General features: G+C 40.3%; 2 protein-coding genes across 3 annotated transcripts in view; both read right to left on the bottom strand.

The window, feature by feature from the left end:
* zc3h13 (zinc finger CCCH-type containing 13) overlaps nucleotides 1–5810 on the bottom strand; it is a 29714-nt gene extending 23904 nt beyond the window's left edge. For both annotated transcript variants that reach the window (XM_086046826.1, XM_086046835.1), the window contains exons 1-3: nucleotides 5645–5810; nucleotides 1148–1318; nucleotides 950–1053 (exon numbers count right to left, since the gene is read on the bottom strand). In XM_086046826.1, the coding sequence (XP_085902952.1) occupies nucleotides 950–1053; nucleotides 1148–1309 (266 nt within the window). In that variant the 5' untranslated portion in view covers nucleotides 1310–1318; nucleotides 5645–5810. The remainder of the gene's footprint in view (nucleotides 1–949; nucleotides 1054–1147; nucleotides 1319–5644) is intronic.
* A 761-nt stretch (nucleotides 5811–6571) lies between these two features.
* cpb2 (carboxypeptidase B2 (plasma)) lies at nucleotides 6572–15271 on the bottom strand. The gene is made up of 11 exons (XM_086042484.1): nucleotides 15132–15271; nucleotides 14950–15025; nucleotides 11815–11939; nucleotides 11073–11181; nucleotides 10891–10992; nucleotides 9722–9823; nucleotides 9537–9647; nucleotides 9365–9455; nucleotides 7199–7401; nucleotides 7029–7113; nucleotides 6572–6954 (listed from the first exon to the last, which is right to left on the bottom strand). The coding sequence occupies exons 1-11, from the start codon at nucleotides 15200–15202 to the stop codon at nucleotides 6746–6748; spliced, it is 1284 nt and encodes a 427-aa protein (XP_085898610.1). The 5' UTR covers nucleotides 15203–15271; the 3' UTR covers nucleotides 6572–6745.
* Nucleotides 15272–18062: the final 2791 nt, after the last annotated feature.

Here is an 18062-nt window from a genome sequence, read left to right as displayed (position 1 = left end):
TAGTTAATCATGGCGGCATTGTATAATACGGCACAAGTCTCAAGTGTTCATGGCCAACAGCCAGCCACTAGCTGCGAGCAACGGATGCCCAGCATGCATCAGAAATAGTCTGGCGTCTGTTGCTTTGCTTTCTTTTTGAGTGTATTGTGGACATAGGCTAATTTCTAATTCACTCTCCGTGTTTAACAGAAGAGGATGTGCCTTAAATTGCACTTTGAGGTCTTTTGCATTCACGGTCCATATATAAAATAAGAAGATATCCTGCCTTACACTGCACGTAAAGTTGTGTTCCTAAAATCTTAACGGCCAAAATTTGACATTTTGTGTTGAGTATTTTCTTATTTAATGGGCAAAAGTGTTTTATATAATAAATGAAGACAAAGTTCTATTCATCTTGTTTAGTTTTCTTTTGCCGATCCGTGACTCGAATGCTTGATTAAAACTGTGCATCCCTATTGTCAATTTTGTCATTTTTTTCCTCTGCTTCTGTTTGTTTTTAAATGCTTTTAGATGTTGTGTCTTTGCTTGTGTGAAGCATATTGAGTTGCCTTGTGTGTGAAATGCGTAAAATAAATTGAGCTGCCTTGTCTTCAGTTTGTGTGATTTCTTACTGATTCACAGTACGGTATATACTTGCATAATTATGTTTGCCTTATGGGTGTGGCAGAATTATGTTGACGTGGCAAACGCTGATGTTGTTTGTTGTACAAACCCAATTCCAATGAAGTTTTTATTTATGTTTATCACAACATTCCAACTTCATTGGAATTGGGTTTGTAATAAAGATTCATTGTTGAAAAATACATTAAAAAATGGCTTTGAAAAAAACCCCAAATCACATTAAATCGCAATCACAACATTGAGGGGTAAAAAAAAAAAAAAAAAAAAAAAAAAGAATCGCACTTATTTTCCCAAATTATTAGGCCTACTTAAAAACAAGGCACCATACCGGCTGAAATTAAATCCTTTGCCTCGCGGGTGAGTTCCATGTGTGTAGCGACAAGTGTTTCCGTAACTGCAGTTTCCCGTCTTCAGCCAATTTCTACAGTGACTCTGAAAGACACAAGTGAGCATTCAAATGACACATTACAGTGGAGAGCACTGTATGTTGACAGAAAAAATATACTACAATCTGTGTTGTACATACATCAGCAGCATTACTCCCAGTGCTCGGGCCGAGTCTTTCAAACACGCTGGGCCGTCGCGAGGGGGCGGCAGGGTTGCTGGTGCTGCTGGAGGCGGTGGTGCTGCTGCTATCGGATATTGTTTTTGAATTCTCCACTGTAACCTTCCGCCTTATCTTGGACATTCTGCAGGACTGGTGGAAGTCAGGCAAAAATCAGTTGCTACATCTTTGGACAAATCCAACAATTGAATCAAGCGTGATCTCAGTACAGCAGTTTGGCTAATTAATTGTAATGTACCAGAGATGGGCACCGTACCCTTTTTGCCGGTCCGTCCCGTTCGCGACCTGATTACCCTTCCGTCCTCGTCCCTCCGTCCTTATAACATAAAAATAATCGTCCTATACCGACCCTGTCCGTCCTTGTCCTTTTAAAGCGTTTCTGTCCTTACATTCCGTCAACCTCACAACCCATCGCCCCAAAACAAAACAATCAAACAAAAAAAAAAAGATCTGTGCACTCACAAACATTATTTAAAGCACTTTAGCTGGCTAATGCTAATTTCCTATGCACATTCACTTACCGGGTGGTAGTATCGTGAGTGGATTGAATTGTTTACAACTGTTTAAGCAAGATAGCATTTAGCTGCCAAGACAGCCACCGTCAGTCACTAGACCAGAGCCCGCCACAGGACATCATGAGAATATTTAAGATTGCTTTATAACGCAAAACTATTGCGTTATAATGCAATATGTTTTCAGTTTTTATTGTATTATTTTGCACCAAGATAAGTATTGCAAAATAAGGCAAGGTTATTTTAGGAGGAAACGAAAGACTTCCACTTCCAGGGCGTACGGTGGCGCTGACAAGAGATGCTCATTGAAAAACATTGAAATTTTGGTCGCTGTCATTTGATTTGTGAGGATTATTTTGATTTCAAAATGTGATAAAATGTTGTTTTACTACCATAACAATCTACCTGCAGAGGAAAAAGTGTGATTTTAACAGAAATGGGATGTATTTGGTTGAATGTTGGATGAATGTCCCTACTAACAGCCAAGAGGCACTTGTGCTCACCACAAAGCACTGCGGTCTTGGTTAGCTTCCATTCTGAACCGTCCAGTTGCACGCTCTTCACTTGTTTACCCTCTTTCTCTGACTTTCGCGATCCACACAGTAATATAGAATGATAATTTAGTTTCTATCTTGTTACGGTTGGAATATCCAACCGCAGAACAACACCCAGGCAAGATTTTCTGCAAGTTTTATATGTTAGTCACCAGAGCTGGGCATACCACCTATGTGACGGACTGGTCCGCCTATCCCTCTATGACGGATGCCCATTTTGGCGGCGATAAATGGGAAACTTAAAAAAATAGTCAGACTAAGCAGAGTCAGAAACCCATTTATTTCCCGTCTAAGTAAAGGCCTAGATAGACCAATCCGACGTTTGCCAACTGTGACCGACGCTTACCCTCTGTGGCATCGGACTGCGAAATACACCGCAACGAGAGCTGACCGTTAAATTAACTTCTCAGCACACGTGAGATGTAATACCTCTCCATTCCAGCAGCGGCAGTAGTCACTATTCCTCATGGTTAAAAAAGCCAACCGGAAAGCTATTGGCCGGGGGCGGATTATAAAAACGCAAACAATGCATTCAGCTATATTTTTTCGCTCATGAACTCCGACGCGAAGCAAACCCTCACGCTCTTGACACAGTATCATGAAAAACTTACCTGGTCAGCCCTCGTTCTTGTATTTGTAAGAAAATTAAGGCAGCAGAGGTGTGCTCACTGTTTATCCGCATTTGTCATTTCCCGTTCGTGCCCTGTGTGCTGATTCGCTAGCTAACAGTCAATGACAGTGACCAAATGTCATGACTCACAACGCCGATTCAACATACTGAAACGCAAACCAGATGCTGCCTGACGAGGTCCGATTTTACGACGGTGTTCGTTACATCAATTAGACGACGCAATCAGACGACCTGACGCTTACCGACATTCAATTGGTGTATCTAGGCCTTAAAGGGACGGTGGGGATGGCCAGTTCATTTTATATATTTTTTGATCAGGAAAATGTAAAGAGTTGTCATTCTTTATTTTATCAATAAATTTGGGAGAAATTAGGAAATAAGTGACTCCATGAATAACGCCTCTTATTAATGAGGAGAATGGCCGCGCCCCCTACCCTTCTATCCTTGTTCGGTCAGGCTCACTGGAGGGACCGATTACAAACTCTCCATTGGAAATCATTGTACTTTCATTGCTTATAACGTCCAAAACGGTGATCAATTGGCACCAAAATTTATGTGGACATCCTTACTAATGACCACTTCAACATCCATCCATTATCTATACCGCTTATCCTCACAAGGGTCGTGGGGCGTGCTGGAGCCTATCCCAGCTGTCTTTGGGCAGTAGGCGGGGGACACCCTGAATTGGTTGCCAGCCAATCGCAGGGCACACAAAGACAAACATCCGCACTCACAATCACACCTAGGGGCAATTTAGACAGTCCGATCAACTTACCATGCATGTTTTTTGGACTGTGGGAGAAAACCGGAGCACCACTTCAACATATCAAAAGGATTAACCTGTCCGTGGCTGATTTATGAGAATGAGGAAATGTGGAAGTGAGCATGAGCTACATAGATTTATGCTGGGACGAGCGCACACTGCTTCTTCGCTTAAAAAATAAAAAATAAACCTGCTTCTTTGCTGATCATGGTAAGGACGACCGAGGCATTTAACACCAGTCAGGATATTTCCAAAGACTGAAGTGGACGTGCACATTAATTTGGATGAGGCATGGCCACAGTTTTTCGACCGACAACACGCCGTGGAACGTAACAGCCGAAACGGTACGTTCCAATGCGGCCACACTCGGCTGTGCAGTCAGCCTCCTCGCTGGAACTTTTTGTTTGCTGAACATTGACACTTGCTGGTGGCTGCAAGCAGTGTCGGACAACGCACGCGGCTGCTTGGGAGGCAACCCCGCAACATGAAGACACAGGCTCATGATCACCTCCACACGCTGTGCGGACAGTAAGGAGCTGGTGTTGTTGTGCTAACGCCTTTTGTTTTAACGGCCTGAAGCTAGATGTTGCTATTAGCCGTCCCGTTATCCTACCTTTAGTCGGGGAGAAAAGGGGGTGGGGGTATAAAGCTCCAATCTGCCTGCCCTGCTGCTCATTGCAAGACGCTGTCTCCCTCCCGGGGGTTGACACGAGTTTAGCATCGCTAAATGTCCGAAATATAAAAAAAGGTCGGGGTTCGTGTGCGCTTTCAAGCTCTTGTCTGCTTCAGCCTGTGTAAGTGGAGAAGCGATCACCACGGTATTTTTGATTTTGTGGAGGTGATCATGATGAGATCACATTTTATGACAATAATTCCAAACTATTGTGCAGAACACTTTTATACTTTCACAGGTTGAAGTGGACAAGAGTAGTAATGTGCATTTGCATTTTGGTGGCGATCGGTCACCGTTTTAGCCAACAGAACCGACAAAGCGAGCAATATTACCACGCTTGGCTCCCTCCCGTGACATGGACAGCTTAGACCAAAAACATAACATAAGCCACGCCACAAAAAGGGGCGGGGAAATTTGTTGTAAACCTAATCACAAAAAAAAGCCCTTAAATCACTACAGAGTCTTTTGAGGTGGGCATTTTAGTACTGATGTCATTTTTACATGCAAACCTATTATATAAGTGCCAATGTTAAGGTCATCCAAGTGTCACTTTAATAGTCTATTTTTGCCCCCCCACCCACCCCCCTTCTTACGTGGTATCGACAGAAAGCTCTAGTTCTCTGCTTTCACTTTCCAATATGACGCACGACTTCCCAGCCGGAAACACTCACGGAAGCCCATTTTAGACAATTACTATTTGGTCCGGCCGGAAAAAATGGCAGATAAACGGACAGCGGAAGGATACCCCGACTGTAGGCGGAAGACGATAGGACCGCACATTTTTTTAAAATGCCCAGCTCTGCTTGTCGCATCCCAAAGCAATACAATACGGTGGGATGTTTTCACCGACTCAAGCGCGTTGCATCGTGGGTGTTACCAGAAATGCCCGGATATTCGGGATTGTCCATTTGACAAATGAGGTATCATTTTTTCTGTTAAATTGTGGTGCATTTGAAGAAAGCTTTTTAAATGTGATTTAATCATTTTTTGGAGGGCGGGTGTCCAAGTCCCTCGTAAGTGGGGCAAACTCCATAAAATAAACTCTTGTGTGAAAGCCTTGGAAAAGCAAAAACATGCCTATTTACCAACACCATCACTTAAATTGCGAAGCCAACACAGCGACGCTGCTGATTCTCCTGAACGCTTGGCGTCTACGAAAGTAAACTGGATTGAGCCATTACGCACCTCGGCATGCTCAACGTTTGAGGCAAGCAAACGAAAGAGGCGACGCTAGCATGAAGCACTTCGTGTTTTCATCTGAGCGCGAGGCCTTCGTGGTTCCGAGCGCGTGTGCTGCACGATGGACAGACAAGAAGACCACTCACCCAGTATTCTGTATCGGTGTCGCATCTACTGTTATGCCGAGACAAGATTCATTAACTGAATAAATTAACATTTATTCTTCAAAGAGAAATTCTAATACTTCCCAGGGAGTCCGCATATTGACGGAGGACGTGCGTCATAGACTGGAGTCTTCTTTGGTGAGGACGAAAGGCAACGTGAGACGTATGAGTTACAATAGCGCCATCAAACGGTCGAAGATTTATTGCTTTATTTATGTCATCCTATTTACTGTAGTCATAATCCATTTTGATTCTATTTTATAAATAAATAAATACATAAATAAATACATATTTTTTTTAAGTTACAGCGCTAAAATGGCTGTAATCTTTATGAGTTCGACTAAGAGCTGGTCCCAATATGTTTAATCCCTCGTGTATCAGGGTAATAAAATTCCAGAGCTCACTGTACACTACACACCACTGCAAACCTCAAGCACAACAAAAACATATTGTTAAAGTAATACCTTTCTGACAGTGGTGATAAAATCGGACCATTATTATTGTAAAATAAAATACAGGTGTTCTATTGGATTTAATTACATTGTGGGAGTAGTCTGTCATAATGCTGTGCCTGGTCAAAGTAACAAACAACATAGTAAATCGTACATTCTTAAAATAATGGCCTAAATCATGTTTCGACCCCCCAACCCCTTATAGCACTTCCACTTCGATGCCTTTCTGTTACTCTTTCAGTTTCTATGCATCTCCGTCGCAATCAGCTGATTACACTGTTGTGACACTCCAAGCTCAGAGGCCACTTTCCTAGACCATCCTGCTGATCAATTGTTAGACGTGGTCATGTCTCACGATACTGATCAAAATGTGAACATCAAGATGAAGCTCACTGTTTAAATAATGTAATGTTTTGTTTTGTTCGTATGCAAAAATACATGAGCAAAAAGCAATACATTGTGTCAAACACCTGTATTTATTGTGAAAATACAAAGCAAATGGTTTCAAGCACTTTCACTGTGAGATCTGGGCACTTGTCAACCTTTGAAAAAACACAGGTTGAGCACAGTAACAGTCAATTTCAGGGTTTATCCTATTTTTGATTATTCATTTTTTGGGGGGTACTGCTACTTAAACAGTTGATGAAGGACTTCTTGAAACTTTGTCGATGACCTTTTGAGCAATGGTCTTCACGGCGAGCAGTGCTTCATTGCACGCCTTGGAAATGTGAGACGGTGGCAAAAGAAAGCCATAGCGTCCACGGTCCTGGAGCTCAAACGTGAATGAGTACTTGATGCCAAGATTGTACGCCCAGTCATCAGACCCCCCAGGAGCCAGGTCTGCAGAATAGATAGAGTTATGCATCACCACTTGAATCAGTCAAATGAGCTTGAGTGTAAAATAACTCACTTACATATCGTCCGTGCTCCTGCACCATATTTGTAAGTGTTCCTGTAATATCGTCTGATATTTTGTGACGCTTCTTGGGCCATCTCAAGCTAAATGAAGAGATTCAAGTTTGACATCCACAATTGGAATTAAATAAAACTGGTCCTCTGTCTTGGCCTAGGGAGAAGTTCTCACCAGCTCATTGTGGTTCTGTGCCTCATTCAAGGTGCATGAGTATGGGAAGAGCAGCATCTGAGAGTACGCATGAATGCTGAGGTAAAGCTGGATGGTGTCCTTCTTACTGCGCAGGAAGTTGGCTACAGCCTCCGTTTCGGGTTCTGATTCAGGGAAGGCACCGCAGTAGATCTCACTGCAGGGATCATTGGAGGCTCCTTCCGCTGGTGGTCAACACAGACTTCAAATAGGAGCAGATCCAATGTATTTGAAAATATGTACACCATGCGCATACACACATACCCGTGGATGACATTTTTGGTACCCTTCCATTTAAGAAATACAAAATCCCAATGGCAGAACTGTTTTCAAAAACAAACAAAACCGACTTGGACAAAATGATGGAATACCTATAACTTCAAATTTGGTTGTTTGAGGCAATCCTATGTTCTCGGCAGCTCTCAATGAGAGTTGTGTATCTGTCGACAGGTACGATGTTTTGCCCGACTGCTTGTGAGCAAACTACTCCAGCTGTTTCAGGTTCTGACAGTTGTCTTTCCCATATTGCATGCAAGCTCCTTCGTCAAATGTTCAAAATGATTTAGGACTAATCGGAATAGTTCAATATTTTGTCCTTAGCCATTCTTGGGGGTTTGTGGTCACCATGATGTCCGCCATGTGGGAGAAATCTGCCCATTGGTTCTGTTGAAAAACAATGGCCTTCAGTGCCAACCATAATCATTCCTTTGTCATTTTTCAAGACACTGTGCCTGATGGAGCAAAATTGCCCCATAACTGAACATCCTTCATGTTTTGCAGTAGTGGTCTTTTCCAGAGGAGGGCATTTTACTCAATTTTGCTGGTCCATCATCCGTCTGCGGCTTGGGTATACCCGTCCGTCATTCGTCAGTCCATCATCTTTCATGACGAACCGAGTTGTAATCGTCAGTTGGTCAGTCCATCAGTTAATCCATCAGAAATCCATCAGACCGTCAGGCCGTCCGTCAATAACAGTCGTTAGTGACGATTACTCTGACGGGTGAAAATCCACTTCCGTCAGTGCTTAGTCTGTTGTTTTTAAAAAGTGTCATGTCATTCGTCAATCATCAGCAAAATGAACCGCACCATGAGTCTGATGGAATGCCCACCTCTATCTTTTCTTTGTATGGTTTAATTTTTCTATTAACAACGAGCCGATTCTTCTGCTTACCTGGGGTTGGCTCGCGGGGGAAGCACAGACCTACCCTCTCCGCAGCCACTTTGTCCAACTCATAAATCTCCAGTTTTGTCTCAGCTGTCTAAAGCAGTGTTTTTCAAACTGTGTACCAGTGTGCCGCGAGATATTGTCAGGTGTGCCGTGGGAAATTATTATTAATTATTTGTGTGCCTGTGCGGTCTAGCGCCTAGCAGCGTAATCATGTCTTTACTACATTCTAGTACTCTTCGATACCAGCAGGTGGCAGCAGCAGGTAGCCAATTGTCTTTTTTTAGAGACAAGCGAATTAGTGATGCATGTTTATCCAAACAGGCCCATGTTTCACACTGAGTAAGTATCAATATGAAACATTATAAAATACTTTTTTCTTTGTGATTATTTAATTCCTATTCGAGACGTTGTAATATAACGTCATTCTTCAATGTTAAAAAAATGCGTACCGGTATATAAACGATATAACACTTATCTTAAAATAAACGTTTTTTTCACAATTTCAGCAGCTTGTGTGCCACGGGAATTTTTCAATGAAATAAATGTGCCTTGACTCACAAAAGTTTGAAAAACACTGGTCTAAAGGACTTTAACCCAGCCTATTGAACATCTAAGAGAAGAAGAAGAAGCCTGAATGTGCTGTCTGGAGAATTCACACTTCAAACCTGACATAGTGGATGTAGTTTGCTCACCAGGTGCACTAGTTTCAGTGAGAGTAACAAAAATGTTTGATTGAAGTGATTGATTCAAAAAGTTGTACAACACAATATTAGTTATGAGTAACATCATTTCTGTCCAGGCCAGTTTCATTAGTTGTTGTTTTTTAACAATTTAATTAAACCGCTTAGTTGTTATTATTTCAGTCAATTTCAAGTTATTTCAGCAACAATGTTTTTTTTGTCCTTTTTATTTATACGGGAAGAGTGCCAACAATTTTCTCCACATGTGTATGTATGTGTACGTGCTTGAGGGAGACTTACTGCACCAGTTTGCATCAAAGTTCCTGTTTAGGTCAACACCAAAACAGTAGCTACCTGGCCTTATTGACCGACTCTTCCTCCACATTCGGTTCTAAGACACACAACAAATATGCACAGTTAATTCAACCATCCTCTATAAATGAGTGTCCACTTCTGCCAGATGCACTTTTACCGTAGTCCATGTGTAGTGGTACCCGTCAGGATTCATCACAGGCAGGACATAAACATCCATGTTGTCCAAAATGTCAGTTATGTCTTGGTTTTGCTTGTAAAAAGCTAAGGACTGTGGAGAGGAGAAGGTCTTACCCAAGTGATTTGTGTACCAACACACAGAATATACAAACCAAATCTACTCACATATTGTACAAACCACAAGCAGAAAGCAGGAGAGATCCACTCTCTGGCATGGATCCCACAGTCAATCCACAAGGCTTTCTTATTCTCACTGTTAAGCGACACCTGAGAGCGGAATAAAATCATCCCAATCATACCTAGTGAATTAATAATGCACTTCTAACCAAGGCAATGTTTTTCAGTGTGCAGTGTTTGATTGATTCACGCTTTATTGCTGGATATGTATTCTCACAAGGATGATACTACTAAAAGTTAATGTTAATATTCCGTTTGTGGAATAAGAGTTAATAAGCAAAATCCACCTGTTTTTAGCCATCTCTGGGGGCGGCCATTTTGTCACTTCTGTTGACTGAAAATGACATCACAGTTGTCAATTCTGAGCCCCGAGCAACTGTGATGTCATTTTCAGTCAACAGAAGTGACAAAATGCCCGCTTCCTGATATGGCTAAAAACAGGTGGATTTTGCTGCTTGAAGGGGAAATCAACCCAAACATATTTTTTTTCAAGAATATGTTCCCAGCAGGCCCACTAGTTAACATTCTGATTAATATTGCGTTTGTGTGTAATATTGTGTAATATTGAGTTAAGCAGCAAAATGCACCCCTTCTCACAAAAAGACATTTTTGGGTTGACTTCCACTTTAAATGTTGGGGAAAATCCATACAGGCGGTTGACTGGTTAGCACGTCCGCCTCACAGTTCAGAGGTCGTGGGTTCCATCCCAGCTCCGGCCTCCCTGTGTGGAGTTTGCATGTTTTGCCCGTGCTTGTGTGGGTTTTCTCCAGGTACTCCGGTTTCCTCCAACATTCCAAAAACATGCATGGTAAGTTCATTGGACTCTCTAAATTGCCCCTAAGTGTGATTGTGTGTGCAGATGTTTGTCTCTGTGTGCCCTGCGATTGGCTGGCAACCAATTCAGGGTGTCCCCCGCCTACTGCCCGAATACAGCTGGGATAATCTCCAGCACGCCCCGCGACCCTTGTGAGGATAAGCGGAATAGATATGGATGGATGGATGAAAAATCCATACACTAATCATGTTGAAAATTGGCAGAGCCAATAGCTATACCATATTTCAATTGGATTGGATCCAGCAACATGTTCAGATGGTTATCTCCATGCTAATCATATCATATGAGTTTTTGCATTTGATTAATGGATGAACATGTCCACCTTCAGCGCATAGAGTGGTCGCTTCTCAAATGAGGAACCCAGAAGAATGGTTTTGATGGTGTTTGGGTTATCCTGAGCAGTCCTGTTGATCCAATAATAGATCTGTAGGAGACAACAACCAAAAAAGGTGCAGGTCATCATTGCACAATGAGGGAACCCAGCATGTGATGGAAGGCATATACATCCTCCAGGCTGTGATATCGCTCATAGAAACTTGTGCTGCTTCTCGGGTCGGTGGATTCATTCCTTGTCTGCATTTCAATCAATTGATTCGTGTTGTCCAGTAACACCCTAAAAAAAACACAGGTTGACAAAACCTTTTTGTCCCACTGAAAACACACATTCAATACACACACACCATATACTGTACTGTATATATATATATATATATATATATAATTAGTGCTCTTTCTGACTAATTATAATGTATATCTATATATCTATATATCTATATATATATATATATATATATATCTATATATATATATATATATATATATATATATATATATATATATATATATATATACACATATATAAATAAATGTATATGTATATATGTGTGTGTGTGTGTGTGTGTGTTTTATGGAGATTTTAATTCTTGGAAAGTGACAAATAAACTATGAATTTTAGCAAATGGCTTATGGACGCTCTATTGACGGGCACAAGCAGATATCAAGCAAACAAGTTGCCAGCGCGTCAAACGAAGCCAAACCAGCAACATTTCACCATCCCAGTATTAGACTGGCTATTATAAATACGATTAATCACGATCAATTATGAAAAATTTCGCGATTAGTTAAAAAATTGTAATCGCTTGACAGCACTAATATATAAATATACATTATCTATCTATTCATCCATCCATCCATCCATCTATCCATCCATCCATCCATCCATCCATCCATTAGAAAGGCAACATACTCATGTGCTATATCAAGACGCTGCAGCAAATCCTTGACCGTGGCTGAGCTGTTTGCTGGAACAAAAAGGTGAACTTGACTTTCTTCTTGGATGTACTGGGGGTGGACGGGCTGCCACAATGCAGTCTGTGGACATTTCGCATGGACACAATGCAGGAGCAGAAGAAAAACACAGCAAAATACAGTCCCCTTCAAAATGACTAGAACAGCAAAGTCAATGTCTTTGTTTTTGTTGTATACTGAAGATATTAGGGTTTCAGATCAAAAGATGAATATGAGACAAAAGTTCAGAAGTACAGCTCTTATTTCATGGTATTTACATCTAGATGTGTTAAACAACTCAGGATGGAGCAGCTTTTGTTTGAAGCTACACACTTTTCAAGAGAGGAAAAGTATTGGAACAATGACTAATGGCTGATTCTAGTTGCTCAGGTGTTGCCTTTTAGATTGATTGCTTAAACATTAGAGATTGTAGTGTTTGTTTATGGCTTTGGGTTTCACCTGTGAAAACTGCATTTGCTTGTCTTTATTGCTGATGTAGTTCCTCATATGGTAGCCGCAGAATGAACTCTGAATTCTACAAAACCATTTTGTCGGGCAATTTACGGAACAATATATATAAACTAATTGGGAGAAGAAGAAGACAATGGCCCAAAACACACTGCGAACACTACAAAGGACTTCATCGGGGGGAAACGCGGAAGGTCTTCGACTGGCCAAGTTAATCACTGGACCTTAGCCAAATAGAGCATGCATTTTACCGGTGGTGAGCACATCAGTCCATCAGTCAATTCAGGCCGGTCCAGTATATTCATCACTGGGGTTGCCAACTCCCTGAAAAATAAATATGGGACACCTCATCGGCAGAGAGGGCCCACCTGACTGCCTTCAACCTTCCTTGCTTGACTTTTTTGTGTGTGGCTGAAACAATTTTTAACAATTTAAACCTGAGTTGGCGGCACAGTGTTAAACAGGTTGGCACGTCCGCCTCACAGTGCAGAGGCTGTGGGTTCGAATTCGGCCCCGGCCTTCCTGTGTGGAGTTTACATGTTCTCCCCGTGCCTGCGTGGGTTTTCTCCGGGTACTCCGGTTTCCTTCATTCCAAAAACATGCATGGTAGGTTGATTGAACGCTCTAAATTGCCCCAAGGTATGATTGTGAGCGCGAATGGTTGTTTGTTCATGTGTCCTGTGATTGGCCGGCAACCAGTTCAGGGTGTATCCCACCCGCTCCCCTTAGACAGCTGGGATAGGCTCCTGCACGCCCGTGACCCTTGTAAGGAAAAGTGGTTTGGATAATGGATGGATGGATGAACACATGAAAACGTTATTATCCAGAAATGTACTTTTATACAAACTAACAACATTTACTTATCAAAATAAATATCTCTCAAACAGAAACCTTTCCTGCTTAACTTAAAACTGTATAGATTCATATAAAACAATAAATAATAAGCAGAACAATTCATAACTTATGAACAGCTCAATGCCACATTAAGTGGAGACAGGATATTTTTTCCATTTATATATTTCTTCTGAGATCTTGCTGCAGCAAGGAGCGGTTTGACTACTGCAGAGTAAAACTCTGAGTAAGAAATGTCATAGTTGAGGCTCCCAATGAGCTCATCTTTAATCAGGTCAGCAGAACATTTGTTTCGCACATTTATCCACTTAATCTTCATAAAAGAGAAAAATAATGTAAACCAGTTTTTACTGTATATATTTATAGTTAAATTAAAGTAGTATATCAACTGCCTGTACAGTAAAAAATATGCATATCTGTTTGAACTGGTAATAAATGCAAGTATGTATTCTTTATCCATTATTTATCAATGTATTACTTTTATTTATTATCTATCTATTTAACGTACTTGTCAATCTATTGTACTTATTTATCAGAGGGGTTAAAAAAAAAAATTCTTAACATACCATATCTAGCTCTGGCGTTACCTAGTGGACAACAAATTTGTCGAGTGCAATGCGCTTGAGAGATGTTTTCTTGCACTTTTTCAACCTATATGTTTTCTGCTTTCCAGTCCTCTCTGTATTTTTGCTACCGTTTCTGCTTTTTTTTTCAGCAGAAACAGTACCTTGACCAATAAGATAAGCGGATTCTGTATTGTCATACCCGTGGATGAATGTACTGTCAGCTCATTGGTCACAGAGCAGGGGATGTCCTAGGACCGTTACCGTGAGTTGTCATATAAAGGGAACTGTTGTTCATTAATTCCATTGACATTTTTGCGGACTATTTTTGATCCTGATGATATAACAGGACAAAGTGCGTCCCTTTACAACTCAATACGGATGCATACTTACATTTCTAAATACGGGACGATTCCATTTTTCAAGGGACTGTTCAAGGGATAGGCAAGCCTATCCGTCACTGACAGCCAATCAGCATCAAGAATGTATTTACTACATCAAACGCAGACGCAGCTCAAGCAGACATGAGTTTAAAATTTTTTTTAAAAATCAAGCAGTGTTAAATACCTAGCCGTCCCACAGACTGCAATGACATTGTCCCATATTGTTTTTATTTCACCAATAACCTCGCTGTGTGTGTCTGTTTTTTTTTTTGTATGTTCGTATGACACAGTAAGTTCTCGATGCCAATTGGCTGTCGCCGCGAGTGACAGACTGCACCTGCTTGACATAATGACGGAATGACGACAAACGGACTCACGTGCCCACCGCTACATTTTACCTTCTGAAGAGTAGACTGAATGGAGGAACCCCCAGAAACAAACAAGAACTGAAAGAGGCTGCAGTAAAGGCCTGGAAAAGCATTTCAAATGAAAAATGCAAGTCTGGTGAAGTCAATGGCTCGCAAGCTCAATGCACTTATTGCAAGGGTTATGTTGCCACATATTAAATGTCATTCTTATTCACTTTAAGTTAATTTATAATGTTTGTTCCAATACTTTTGCTCACTTGAAAGTGGGTGTCTTCAAACAAAAGGTGCTTTGTCCTGAGTTGTTCAATACATATTCTGGAGATGTAAGTGCCATCAAATAAAATATGTAATTCTTTTGTCTCATATTCACCTTTTGATCTGAAATGAAAATGTCTACAACAACAACGAAATTGACTTTGCTGTTACAATACTTGACAAGGGGAGTGTCAGTCTATTCTACCTCATATTGACTGGAGATGTTCTTCACAATGCCCACTTGTTCTGGTGTTGTCGGTGTGATTGACAAAATTTGGTCGCTACCAAAAGGAATAAATCAAATAAATACAGGCCTAATAACTGGATTGACACAATATTGTGACACAGAGCTGTTAGCTTAATCAAACACACAAAAATTTAACTTACTGTGTTTCACTGCAGTGCCCCATTTTGGGGAGTTGGTCCATTAAAACAAACCAAATCACAAGTGCCTTCATGATGGAAACGGTGCAAATGACAGACGATCGTTCAGACTGTGAGGGTAGGGAGTTATTGATTTAAGTGTTTATTCAGAAGTTAAACTTTGGCTTTTTTCAGAGAGCGGGGGGCATAGATCAATCTGTAATGCTACGAGTTAGCAGACCGGTAAAATCCTGCTTGAGAAACACATATTTAACCATATGTAAAAGTCAAAGATTCATGTAGACATTACATTACCTTTAGATGGTCAGGTATGCAAGGATAGGAGTGACAAAATTAATTATATAAATAAATACATACAGCAATTAAATAGATAAATGTGACATTTTATGTAATATTTCTATACATATGTAAAAATTTCACAATTTATTTAAAGTGAAAGTCAATGCAAACATTTTTTTTTTTTAAAATATGTTCTATGCAAGCCCACTAGTTGAAACAAGGCATTCCGGTAAATATTGCGTTTGTGGAATAAGTGTTAATCCATTCATTTTTAGCCATCTCCGGGGGCAGCCATTTTGTCTTCTGTCGAACTGAAAATGACCAGACAAGAAGACATAATGGCCGCCCCCAGAGATGGCTAAAAACTAGTGCATTTTGCTGCTTAACTTATATTGTCATGTTAGCAGGTGAATTAAATTAACAGTATGAAGTCACGGGTAAATTGCGTTATCCTGCAACAGTGCATATGCAAGTGTGGACTTTAAAGGGACAATGTGTAGAATGTTTTGATTTTTCAACGATTATTAATTTTAAAAACCCATTATTAAATAATAAAGGCATTGGTACATAGACAAAAATCGTTATTTTAATCTCTGTTGTTTCTGAATAACATTTGTTCGGTCAGAGTTTAGTTTCAAATGGCTCATTTTTAACACCAAGAATTCATCTTGATATAGTTTTAAATGCAAGCCCTGATGGAGTGATTATGTTGTTTCAAAGTTTCGCTGTGTACAGCCCAATCTATATTTTTTTCTTACTTACCAATCAAAGAAAAGTTGAAGTAGCTGGGATAATCATTACCTACATTGTTTCAGTATTTAATTTTTTAAAAACTGGATAAAGATAGAATAAAATTTAGTCTGACTCGTCGACTGACAAACGTTTAAAAGTAGAGGCGGATCGGCCTATAGACGGGTACTATTTTCTTACCCCCGAGAAAAATAACGGATGAAGGATGACAGAAGGGTACCCTTGCTGCTGACAGATGACAGAAGACGGACGCTCAGTTTTTAGTAAAATGTCCAGCTCTGCTAAATAGTATATTCACAGATGTCATTACACTAATAAAAGCTATTTTTTTACAAATTTTTAAATGATGTCATATATAGTATGATACATTTATGATTTTGTTTAAAAAAATATATTATTCATGTTTTAAGGCACAGATGCAGCAAAGCAGCAAGAACCACAATATGACTACAGGTAGGATGGTGAACAATACTAAATGATATTTTTCTTAGGTAATGTTTGAACTATGAATGTATGTTTTATCGATCATGTCACACATATGTCTTTGGCAGTGAACAGGAAATTCTAGGACAACAACTTGAAAGGAGTATGAGTGAAGAGAGCATGGGAATGCAGAGGGAACCTGGAGAGAAACTCAGCACTACATTGACGTTTTTTGAAGAAGTGTGGGTTCTCAAGCTGTGGATGTGTGTTTGTGGTTTAATAAAGTGTTTTGTCTGACTTCATGCATTCTTGTCCACCACTCAGAGTACAATGGCCATTTATTGTTTGTTCCGTTTGTTTGGGATGTTCTCTGCACAGTCCCTGTTTTAGGCAACAGTAAATGTACTGAACTTATATGCGTCAATGTTGGTAAAGAAATTGCAAAGTAGTAGAAAATTTGGGGGCCACACTGTAAATCAAGTAGCAAAGTAAATATCGCTGGACTCAGGTCAAAAACCTCCACTTATCTATACTATTCAGTCCTTGCTCTCTTTGCTGATGCAATGTTATAGGCCTTTTTTTTATCTCCTAAAAAAATTGGAAGCACAAGAATTCTCCCTGATCGCAGTGATATTCACATATCCACTCATTTTCACTATATTAATGATAAAAGACTGAAGTTTGCAGAAGATGTTAGAAAGGAGTGCAGCAAAGAATAATCAACAATAATAATGAAAAACCAACATATGCAGTATGAGTCGAGGACTTGCAAAGTCCACCCCCCCAAAAAAACACTGGTGTACAGACGTGTTTCATATTGTCTATTGTGTTCAATTAACCTTGCCAGACCAGTTGAATTATGATGAGCATAAGGAAAATATATAAAATCTAACAATCAAAATTACAGCCAACAATAAAAAGAGACAAAAGGCCAAGGTTTTGACAACGTCCCTTTGGCTTACATTAAAAAGTTAACACAAGCTAATTTATTCATTCCTACGACTTAATTGATTGATGTAAATTAAATCCATATATACCTTTAAATATACCTTTACACCTATATCTAACTGTGCTTTGCTATAAAGAGACGACCAAACGCTAACTTTTGACGTGAACCTTGAATTTGAAAACTAAAAGCTTTCGAGAGATACTTCCGCTCATCGAGGTCCCAGTGAGCGTCGTTGGAGCACATCCTCACCTATAGAGGACGCTATTCAATTGACGCCACAACAAAAAGTGACAAATTGAAAGATGACGTGTGCAGGACAATAGTAAAGAAGATGAATAGAAAAGGGGAAGTTGTGATGACAAGAACCAGGGGAACCAGGATTGTTACAGAAAACGTGGAACATGTGGGAAGTAGACGAGAGAGAGAGAGAGAGAGAGAGAGAGAGAGAGAGAGAGAGAGAGAGAGAGAGAGAGAGAGAGAGAGAGAGAGAGAGAAAGAGAGAGAGAGAAAGAAACGGTGACGTAGTGTGAGTG

The sequence above is a fragment of the Filicampus tigris genome, chromosome 1 (assembly GCF_054856515.1).
Source record: "Filicampus tigris isolate MCC_2025a chromosome 1, RoL_Ftig_1.0, whole genome shotgun sequence".
Lineage (NCBI taxonomy): Eukaryota > Metazoa > Chordata > Actinopteri > Syngnathiformes > Syngnathidae > Filicampus > Filicampus tigris.
This window is presented reverse-complemented; position numbering and strand designations above follow the sequence as displayed.

Coding starts and splice junctions, on each gene's coding strand:
- cpb2 (XM_086042484.1), bottom strand. CDS start 15,202: ATGAAGGCACTTGTGATTTGGTTTGTTTTAATGGACCAACTCCCCAAA. Junction 7,114..7,198: donor CACAGAACCACAATGAGCTG/GTGAGAACTTCT, acceptor CTCTTCATTTAG/CTTGAGATGGCCCAAGAAGC. Junction 6,955..7,028: donor TGCAGGAGCACGGACGATAT/GTAAGTGAGTTA, acceptor TCTATTCTGCAG/ACCTGGCTCCTGGGGGGTCT.